Below are 11267 nucleotides of genomic sequence, written 5' to 3'. Positions count from 1 at the left end.
GAAGTTAGCATCAAGAGCTTTTAACGGGTAAATAAAATCGATAGTTAATGTGTGAATAAATAAAAACATCAAAAAATACAAAATAAAAATAATTGAATCAACGAATCAATTAGTTAATCAATCAGTAACAATCAATTATTAGATTGCTGTCATATAACTTTCAAAGTTTATAGATATAGTTCATAAGATATGGATATAGGGGACAAGTCTTAGGTCGCATGATCAAGGCCAAATGTCATTTTTTTGTCAATGAACGTAGCCACTAGCGTACCTACGGGGGGGGGGGCAGGGGGGGCACTCTGCCCCCCCTGACGAGCCACATCCCATACAAAAGTCATATACCTGCCCCCCCTGACGAGCTTGAAGACCTTTATTGCCCCCCTGACGAGCTTGTCAAATTTTTTTTGGGTACAAAATCCTTCAGTTGTGATTGAAGACCTTTTTTTTTTTTTTTTTTTTTTTTTTTTTTTTTTTTTGCTTGTCAAATTTTTTGGCGGACGGTTTTGCCCCCCCCCTGTGAAAAATCCCAGGTACGCCACTGAACGTAGCATTGTATCATTATATGAATGGTGTTTTTTGTGAATAATTATTTTATAGCCTGTAGTTTCAAAGTCAGCACTGTTGCTATATTGAATCGCGCGATGCAGTTGAGACTGCCAGAGGCGCTCCACTTGTTTTTTCTCTTTTTTTTCTAATGATATGATTACTTATTTTTATAGCCTGTAGTTTCAAAGTCAGCACTGTTGCTATATTGAATCGCGCGATGCAGTTGAGACTGCCAGAGGCGCTCCACTTGTTTTTTCTCTTTTTTTTCTAATGATATGGAATAGTTTAATTATGTATGATTTGTTATTTTTGTATATACTTGGTTTGTGTTGACCCAATAAAACATATAAATAAAAAAAATCAATTAGAAAACATTCAAGATAAATTAAGCAATGAAAAGTTAGATAAAGCATTAGATAACTAAAAAAAATAAATAAATAAAAAGGTAGATAGAAATGGATTGATCAGCAAATTGGTATACCGTAACAGATATGGCACCAATCATTTAATAGTCGCTAATTTCTAAAACTATAACAAGTTACATGCTGAAAAACTTGATTTTGGATTCGATTATGAGACTAAAAAAAGACTAAGGGTACGTAATGACTGGATTTCTTTATGATAGATATCATGTAGACATAATAAGGGTAAGAAAAGATTCAGGATAAAAACGTAACAATCACTGAAGCAGCTGTGGTACCTTCCCTGAGCTGTGGCTGTAATTTCTGTGAGTGACTAAACTGCCGGCTGGAGCTGTGTTGCACCCCGGCCACGCCACGTCCACCGGCCGGGCTACGGACCCGTGATCTAAGCGCCATGAGTTCGAGTGCCTAGCCGCTGGCACGGCATATAGGTAGGTATAGTCGCGGGGATTACGTGTGCGCAGCCAGGAGGCTTCTAGAGAAGAGAGTAAAAATCATTTACTAAAGTAACTTATTATGCTTACTCTCTATGAAGCCAGGGATTCCATTGCAATCTACATGTAGCCTACCACCAAAAAACCTCAAACTTTCGCCCCCGAGTCCGAGATATACTTTCCTTCCAAAAGATCTAGCCCTAAAATGGGATACAACTTCATTTCTACGCTATCGATTTCATTTTTAAACGAGAATTCATTAAAAAAATGAGAAAAATATTATGAAAAGACGGGGGAGACTTGCCCGAATGTTTACGCCACCATCTTGTTTCTCATCGTTGATCGTTATACGGCCGCGGCGTGGTTCTTCACTTCTTGCTTTTAAAATTTGAGTCTCGCTTAAAGTTAACGCTCATGTCATAATGTCATGTAGGTGAGGCAAGAGAAATAATTTCTTAGCTGATTTCTGATGCTGTGAATTGAATTTGTGATGTTTTGAGAACTTAATTGATGTTGATCATGATGATGACGTCTTTTTACGAGGACCTGAGTGATGTAATATTTCTTATTAGGCTTAATTGGTCATGATTGTATTTTTATTTTCATTCAAATAATTGTTGATTAGATATGCATGCCTAACTTAACAGGGTTTTCTTTTTTATTTCCTTTCCATCTTCAGTTTTTCATGGAGGATCACTCAAGATGGAACTAAATTCTACAATGCAAGTTCTTATCATTCAAACTGGAGGTAGGTGTTTTGAAGAATGTTGGAATATGCTTTCAATCATCTACATGTATTATTGAACTTCACTTGTCTATATTATAAAATTTATACTTCATTATACTACATGATATCTTAACCAGTTAAAAAACCAACTGAAAATGTACTTGACGAACTCTTAATCAGTTGAAAATAACTTAGTTTGATTTAGGAGCATTTGGAAAACTTCAATTCAAGGCATATTGCCGCTTTGCCAGGCGATTTTTATCTAGGGATGGGATGGGAGGGCAAGGAGAATTTTTTTTTTTTTTTTTTTAATAACAGCTAGGCCTCTAAATCTATAACCCTCTTTTTCTCTTTTATATTTTTTCTATTACTTTTGAAGTCATGAATGTTGGGGCTCTCTGGTTGCAGCACATAAGAGATGCCACTGATCTTGCATATCGTATAGGGTAAAAATTGAATAAGAAATTGTTTTCAATTCTAATTTTTCATTTGGATTTTTAACATTTCCTTCACATAGATTTCTTAGGATTTTCTTTAGTTTTTCTATTTGTTATTCTCTCACTCTCTCTTTTGATCTGCAGGAACGATTGACAAGGCTTATCCAAAGAGGAAAGGTGTTTATGCCTTTGAGATTGGGGAGAGTGCAGCTAGGGGCATCTTAGAACAGCACAAGGTGCCTCTCAGATTTAGATATGAGACTGTGTGTCAGAAAGATAGCCAGGATATCTCTGATGAGGACAGGTAATAAATCAAAGAATTGAATTTTGATTGTGTAACCTGTATCATTTCCTCTTTTTTTTAGGTTCTTAAAGGCCAGTTCCAACAAGTCGACCTGCATAAATAGAGATAAAAAGCCAATGAGCGTAACACTGAAAATTCCACTACATTCCAGGATCAAATAAATGAGAAGTAGATCCTGACCAAAAGTTTATTGCAATATTCCACAAACTTTTTTTTTCTTTTTTTTTGTAGTCGTAAGACTATAAAGGGTACAACATCAGATGATGTGTTTTGATGTGAATTGAAAAGTTATGAAACTTTACATAAATAACTTTTTGTACCCTCATTCAACTCCTCAAACATTTGAAAATTGATGTGTTATCATTGAAGGAGCTGTGGACTACCATGCTTCCAACTTGAGTAATTTGGAATTTTGATAATAATAACTACAGTCTGACCTCTCTTATCCAGATCTCTCTATTATCCGAACGCACACTTGCTGAGATTTTTTTTTTTTTCAATTCAATCTAGTACGTGAGGAAATGATATTTCAATCTAAACTCAATCCTATGCGCATACTCACTTTGATTACATATATTTTCCAATATAGTCTACCTACAACAACATTATTTTTCATAAAAATATCTCACCCAAGTCACCGAAAGAACTTAGGCAGGATAATTTTCCAGTAAATCAGGGCGCAGCGCAAACATTTCATCACGTTGTCTTTTTGTTTCCCGGGAAAAACAACACATGTCTCGCTAGCTAACGCTAGGCCTCATTACGGACAGCGTCATCTATCATGTTTGAGCCTTCAGTCAGTATAACAATGGCTGACATTGCGAAGCTGCGTTACCCGCCGCGATGATCTAATTGTAAAACTTAGTTTCATTGAGTCATTCTCTTTCTTTTGAGGTATGCTTGATGTATACCTCAATCATTTTAGCAGGTAAATTATCGAACAGTTTTGGCCATCGATCGATTTCATTTCTGTAAAAATACTGCCTATGATTTGAACTGACACTGCAGTGAATACTGTCTGTACACCCACTACAATAGATAACGTGTACGTAGCTATGTACTGCCGTTGGGGAGGCAGCAGCTGTGTGTGTTTAATATTGGGTCTCCCAGATCCGGATAAATCCCTTATCCGAATTGGTGCTGGTCACAACGTGTCCAGATAAGAGAGGTCGAACTGTAAATTGAAAAATCTTTAGAGTGATATATTTTCTTTAGTATGCAGTATATGTATTTATCATGATGGGGATCCTCTTTTTTACCAAATTGTCATAAATCTTGTCATTATTTAAAATGAAAACCAATAAGCATCTGCATCTGTTATGAAACTAACTGGAGTTGTGATGGGATAAAAGAAGCATCAAATATTTGTATTAAAAAAAGTTTACAGTCCTAGTTCTACAAATGACCCAAATCTTTTCTTCATATGAAGCCTTTTCTCAGCCTATCGATGTACAAATTATCCAATCCAATAGTTATTTGATATAGCGCCTTTTCCGTAAGGTTACATAGCAGTGCACAAACAGACTGTACTCCATGTCTGGGCCACAAATAATTTTGACTTAAATCACTGTTATAAAGCTGAATACATTTGAAGCTCTCATGTTTTTAACTGTCTCTCTTTCAAGGTTGAATCTTCTTACAGTATGCAATGACTGCAGTGAGAAGCTCATTCTAATCACCCATGGAACAGACACCCTCCTGTCAACGGCATCATTCCTTGGCCATCAGAACCTACCAAAGAGAATCGTCCTAACAGGTGCATTACTTCCGGAAAAATTCAAAGACTCTGATGCTGCTTTTAACATCGGCATGGCCCTTGGAGCCCTCCAGTGCCTGCCATCCAATGGGATCTATGTCACTTTGAATGGCTTGGTGATGCCATGGAGACAAGCGATGAGGGACCCAGACACTGGACAGTATGTGCCAAAGTAGCATATTTTGCTCATATGACCAGTGCAGCTTAGATGAACACTCTTCCTTTTAGGTATTACTCTCTGAGATGTGGTAAACTACTGCACTTTCCATGATTGCTGTCAATATTCCAGGAGTGTGTTTTATTTCGCAAACAGATAATAGTGAAAAAGGTGAACAAGGTGGTTTATTCGTGCTGTGTGTGAAGTACAGAAGTCAGATTCAGTATGTGCAATATGATTTAAAAGAATGTTTACTGTATATGTAAATGCATCAGCTGAATCTTTGGCGCAAACACGATGCATTGTTCATCTTTGGTGATGCAAGTTTGTATTGGAACATCACAAGCATAGAAATTCATCTGTGACTGCAAACATTCCTTGTAAAGTAGATTAATCCAATGTTTAATTCTGATAGTTGTTACATGGACCCTACATGTATGAAAGATGGACGCTGATGGATATTGAATTCATTCACCTGATGTCATTTCACACATGTTGCAACCCTTTGATCTAATCATGACCAAGTCTGCAATAAATGAGCCAGAACTGTGTCTTGTGAAATCTACAAAATGCATGTGCAGTCAGTTCAGAAGAATTAAAATCTTTGATGTGCATATGTCTGTTTGCTCAGGTCTATGTCTAGAAATGGTCATGAGAATTTCAGTATGAAATTGCTAGTACATATAGTTTATACAATAAAGACATGATTATTTGGCTGTAAGTTGTAACACAATGATTTTGAAATTAATTAAAAAAATTATCCCATCCCTGCTTTAAAATATGATAGGTCAGGAGAAAATGGGTGTTTTTCAAATTAAAGCAAGGTCAGATTCATTTCCACCGGTATCCACTTCTGTAATAATCAATTTTCATGATTTCAGGTTTGCTATTCCTCTCAGTGGTTAGACCAAAAGCTTCAGTCTCTGTTCCGCTGTACTGTGTTGGTTCCACTCACCAATACATAGTAAAATGTCAGAAATTATTAAATAAATCCCCTGAAACGATGGTTATTCCTGTCTACTCAGTGGTGTGAAATGACCATACATACTGTGAAAGATGGAGATGAAATATTTTTTTGTCTGATAATTCCTGATTACTTATTAACATTTTCACAGCAAATGAATGTCATCATCAATATGCACATTGTCAGGTGACGGTGGAAATGTTATGACCAAAGTAGGACTTGTTCTCGTTTTCCATTGGTTGTAGGGTCCATGGTTGTTACCTGAATCTGACAATCCAGTAAAACAATCAATTATCTAACTTGTTGTGTTTGTATTTAAGAAAAAGACAAGTGATATATTTTTAAAGTTAGTAAAGTAATTACTAAAAAAAATCAGATTAAGTAAAGATGCTTTAATTTCATAGAACTATAAGTTTTGTACTTATTGTATAGAGAGTCTTCAGTCTTATTTTAAGAGCGATTCTAATTATTGAGCCTCTAAAAAGTAATCATACAGTGCATAATTTAATGTAATTACAAGTACTTTTTTCAGATCTGTGGTATTCACTAGAAATGTATCATGTGATGATATGTAAACTTAGATTTTGATTTGGAGATGCGGGTGTTTTGAACTCTGTTCTGTGCTAATGCTCTTTCTTTGTATTTCATTTTATATGATGTTAGATAATCTTATTTATTTTGGAGCTACCTGTATTTCTTGATCGTTTTTCATTCAGAATTACAAGTAGAAAGTAGATAGACAAGTGAGGAAGTCGGGACTTCAGATTATTGCAAAGAATCATACTGGTTTATCAGTTTCTAAAATATTAAAGTATATGGCAAGGAATTATGCTTCTATATATATATCACTTTCTGAAAATGAAAGTAATATTTATAATAACTATTTTGCTTTAGTATTAAGTATCCACACATGGATGTGTTTTAAGAAATAGAAAAACATGGCCTCAGTCATTGAGTACTGTTCCTGACTTTTAACTGCTTCATCATAGTAGTATTAGTTCTCGATAATAGAGCAGGAAATCACCAGCTTCAAAGACTTGTGTCGTAAAAGTACCATGACCTAAAACGATATATAGGCTTACCTATAGTGTGCATAAGTTTTATTTTTTTGTAAACTTTACAAATATGTTCTGTAATGGGCGAGCTTTGACATCTTCTTGGCTCTGATTTTTCCAAAGAAGATAGAGAAAAGAGAAGGTTTAAACCTCCATAAAGAGGGGTGAAGAATGATATAGTATGTGCACAAATTGTATGATTGGATCAGGAGATTAAACCTTTTTTGTTACTTCTGGTTTATAAATTTATATTGTTTTTGTTTGGAGCAAGAGGTTAAGATTTCAAATTGGAACCTTAGTTATTGCTCTGATGTTTATTGTTTAGACAACATTTGCTGAGTTAAAATATTGTGATGTTAGTCACTATTAATTAATTTAACACTGAATTAAAAGCATTCCAATCCTTTTTAAGAACTGTTATGCATTTCTATTATAAGCATGAAAAAAATATAATAACAGTAATGTTTGCCTTATATAAGAAGATTTATGCATTGAGAGGAGTGTACCTTTAATGCATTCATGCTCCAATCAGTAATACTTACATTCAGGGTTCCCAGCCCATCAGGGAAAATTATTTTACTTTTTTCCAGTTAGGGAAAAAATCAGGGAATTCGATAAACAATACCTCAAATCAGGGGAAAATGCCTCAAATAAGGGAATTTTGATCAGCCCAAAAGTCAAAAGCGAGGTAGTCAGTCAGAATCTGTTATAGTTTGTTCCATATCAAAACAACATACACTGAATGACTGGTTATGGTGGTACTAATTAGTTTTACATTGTTTTTATACTGAAAATACTACTGTAATTCACTGTAACAACTTAGAAAACATGCGAAACTGGGAATGGGTTTAATTAATTATCAGGGAAATTTTAAACTTCATCAGGGAAAAATCAGAGAATTTTGTTTTCTTTAAAAGCTGGGAACCCTGTTCCTTTTTACTTGCATGGAAATAACAGGTTATTACTTATCTCAGGATTATGTACTAGTCAGTTGCACAAATATAAAATTATAACTGATTAGAAAAATATAATATGGGAAAGGATCTGGCGCTGGACTGTTAAGTATAATGCTCCAAGTTAGGAGAGAGCGCAGATGAGTTTAGTCGAAATGTAGGTTGCTTTCTTTGATCTTGGCCTTAAACACCTCTGGTGATGTACAATTGTCACCTTTGTTCAGGAGTTGATTCCAGGCCAATGTCATTCACAAAACATGAGTTTCTTGATAGCCCTGTACTGTGTTACAATGTCTTAGAGTTGTTTTATTTGTTACTTGTCTTTCAACAACAGTAATATCAAATTTGACAAATTTCTTATGAAAGTTCTTCCATATAATATTATGTGATAAGCATGTAAATCATGTACATTATCTAATTCAAGAAATTTCCATTTCCCCCTTAAACTGTGCCTTTGTGATTTCATAGTGTGATGTATTATAAAATAGTATATTATGGAGAAATTTAGAGTAGACTCAATAGGTTATATATAAGATATTGTGTATAAATGTCTATCATAAAATCGTTCATTTCTTTAACCAAAGGAGTTTATTTTGTCTATTTACGTGTCAAATTATCAAATTAGATGTTAGACATGATTTATTATGATTACATCAGTACATGAATATGTGTAAAGGGCTCGGCTGAACTAGTCACCATGAAGTTGAGAATAGAATGTGAAAAAGCAGAGCTATGTACTTCAGGAGACTCTTTTTTAAAGTTAACATCATTATTATTTTTTACTAACAAAAAATGTAAACATAATTTAATTGCTATCTGTTGTTTTCATTTTTTTATACCATGCACTGATTATTTTAATCTTTTTTTACTCATTAATACTTCAAATCATGGGCTTTAAGGAATTTAAAAATTACGAAGTCAATTTGGTCATTGATTTTGAATGCTAGTTATGAGTTCTGAACATAGAATACTAGTTGTGTGGTCTTATCCTACTTCCAAAAAATCTAGTGTGCAGTCTGTACCATCCAAAGGTTTTTTTAAATAAATACAGAATTATATATAGATACACAATATTTACATTGTCATGTTTAGCAGTTGGATTTTTATTGCATAAATGAAACTTTTTATTGGATAAAAATGAGCAATTTTTAATCATGTAAGCTCTTTTCATTCTTTGTAAGATTCATGAATTGAGCTGTCAACTTTTGGACATCATTACTATCACTATTCACTACCATAATTCATCATTGAAGTGCTTGTCCACCACAGCAAAAAAAATATATATATATTTTAAAAAATTGATAAAACAAGAACAATTTATACAGGCATAGTGCTGGAAATTTCATCAAAATTTGATGTAAAAAAAAAAGAGAGTTGTGAAATTTGAAGTTTCCAATATTTTCGTAAAACAATGACATACAAAACACCAGTGACATGCAACTGAGATATCCGATTATGCCATCTACTATTCCATTCTGTTTCATTTCATTTTCTCAATATTTGACCATAAAGAAGCTCTCCATTGAATGATAATAGGTGGCACTGATGGCAAGGCAATTCCACGTGTTTAGATAGGATTCAATACTTATATCACTTTGTAATGAAGACAAAATTAAATATTTCATATTTGAAATGAAGAGTGGCTGATGTCACCGGCTCCTTCATATAGGCAAATCGACCAGCATGTAAAAACAACTTTTTTTATATTTCATATATGGAATTTTCATCATGATGCATGATGCATTTCAAACTATATACTCTATGATTAATCATCATTAGTATTTTTTTAATCAATAGTAATTTTGAAGTGAAAAGAAAGATAGAAAGAAAGAAAAAAGAGGAAGGGGGAGGGAAAGGGGAAAAGTGAAAAGAAAATTAAGAAACATATAAAAGGAAAAACGGAAGGAAAATGGGAAAATGAGGGAAAGGAGAATGTGAGAAAGAACAAAATAACCCAGAAACACAGTAATACATTAGCATGATCAGTAAGAAAGGGAAATAAATTGAAAAATTACAAAAAGGCAAACGAAAGCGGGAAATGAATGTAGGATTGAAAATAAAGAACGGGAAGTAAGATGGATGGCATGTAACATTACATAAAGTCTATCCTAAGCTTGCTAAATCTCCAAAGCTACCAGGGGCTCGATCTGCCCAAGATCCCTTGCAGTCGGGCCTCTTCATCTGTAACCTTCAAAGGGCTCTATAAAGGGCCCCTGTATGGACCCTTCCTGCATTAAGCTTTACGTTGAATCACTGGCGTACAGGTGGGGGTCCTCAGCCGCAAGCGGAAATAAATGAAAAAAAGAGGTAATGAAAGGAATAGCAAACAAATATGATATGTTATTGACTATGATGTAAAAATCTATCACAAAATTAGAATTTCATTTCAAAAGGCCATTTTTCTTTCTATATATCTCGCTTCGCTCGCTGGCGATTTTTTAAAACAAATTTTCTCACATTTGCTATGGTGTGCCCCGTAAAATATTTGGATTACTACGCAACTGCGTTGAATTAATGTGTGGTGTGAATATATAAACACGCAATTTGATTGAAAATATAATAGCGGCCATCAAAGGTTTAAAATGGCTATAATATCATCCGCATAACACTGTCGTATGGAAGGGGTTGAACCATGACCGCCAAAAGTTCTAGAACCCGGAACAAAAAAGAAAGGAGGAAAGGAAGAAAAGCAAAGAAAAAATGTAAAATATTTTTTCTGAATATCACGTCAAAATCTATCTTAAGCTCGCGCACAATCATGAATAAAATCCTGTTCACAGTGGCGTACAGACCATGAAAAAAAAGAAAAGGAAAGAGGGAAGGGTGAAATATATTATTTGTTAAATATATTTCTTGCCCGATACGCCATATCTGGCCCCCTCAAAATGTTTGCCTCATTACGCCATTGCCTGTTCATCCCATTATGATCGGGAAATTTTTGGTTCCTGCCCCCCCCCCCCCCCCGGTCACCGACCCCCTGTTACGCCCCTGTCATTTTGCAACTAGAACTATAACTGGAGATGGACAATCGTTGAGATGTTTCAACAACATAACTCGCCCGCTTTATTCAATGAAAAGGAAATGTTTGAAGTCATGTGAAATTAAAGAGCTATATGTGAACGTTTACAAATTACCCCCTCTCGTGTCAGAGTTAGCGTCGGATGTTTATACAGATCTCGTCTTCTACATACCTTTATCGGTTTGAGAATTATTAAAAACCAATCAAACAAATATTCATATACTTTTATTATATGAGAATCATTAAAATTCAACAAAACAAGCAAAGTTCTTCGTACTTATTTGTTTATTCACTAATCGATATTTGATTGCAATTAATGAACCTTATTCCGGGACTATATTAGAAACTTTGTTTCAAAACAGCTTGCACCTCATTTATTCATAATGTTTATTTAGTCATTTTATTATGGGAATTGGACAACCCTCCCGCGGGACAACCCTATCAACGTAGAATTTAATTGTGGTACGGATCATGATCGAAGATTTAATAAGCG

The 11267-nt window shown here is 34.5% G+C and overlaps 1 protein-coding gene across 2 annotated transcripts; it reads left to right on the top strand.

The window, feature by feature from the left end:
• Positions 1-993: 993 nt before the first annotated feature.
• LOC129264587 (uncharacterized) lies at positions 994-8828 on the top strand. Of its 2 annotated transcripts, none has more exons than XM_064102436.1 (4): positions 994-1399; positions 2082-2150; positions 2711-2870; positions 4496-8828. In XM_064102436.1, exons 2-4 carry the CDS (start codon positions 2105-2107, stop codon positions 4800-4802), a joined length of 513 nt encoding a protein of 170 aa, XP_063958506.1. In that variant the 5' UTR covers positions 994-1399; positions 2082-2104; the 3' UTR covers positions 4803-8828. The 2 variants fall into 2 exon arrangements, with proteins under 2 accessions (XP_063958506.1, XP_054758464.2); XM_054902489.2 differs by having other exon boundaries at positions 1034-1141.
• The last annotated feature ends 2439 nt before the right edge of the window (positions 8829-11267 follow it).

The sequence above is a fragment of the Lytechinus pictus genome, chromosome 7, assembly GCF_037042905.1.
Source record: "Lytechinus pictus isolate F3 Inbred chromosome 7, Lp3.0, whole genome shotgun sequence".
Lineage (NCBI taxonomy): Eukaryota > Metazoa > Echinodermata > Echinoidea > Temnopleuroida > Toxopneustidae > Lytechinus > Lytechinus pictus.
This window is presented reverse-complemented; position numbering and strand designations above follow the sequence as displayed.

What these genes read in the sequence shown, in the direction of transcription:
- LOC129264587 (XM_064102436.1), top strand. Translation starts at nt 2,105, where the DNA reads ATGGAACTAAATTCTACAATGCAAGTTCTTATCATTCAAACTGGAG. An exon ending in TCTTATCATTCAAACTGGAG is followed by an intron (nt 2,151 to 2,710) that starts GTAGGTGTTTTG and finishes TTTGATCTGCAG; the next exon opens with GAACGATTGACAAGGCTTAT. An exon ending in GATATCTCTGATGAGGACAG is followed by an intron (nt 2,871 to 4,495) that starts GTAATAAATCAA and finishes CTCTCTTTCAAG; the next exon opens with GTTGAATCTTCTTACAGTAT.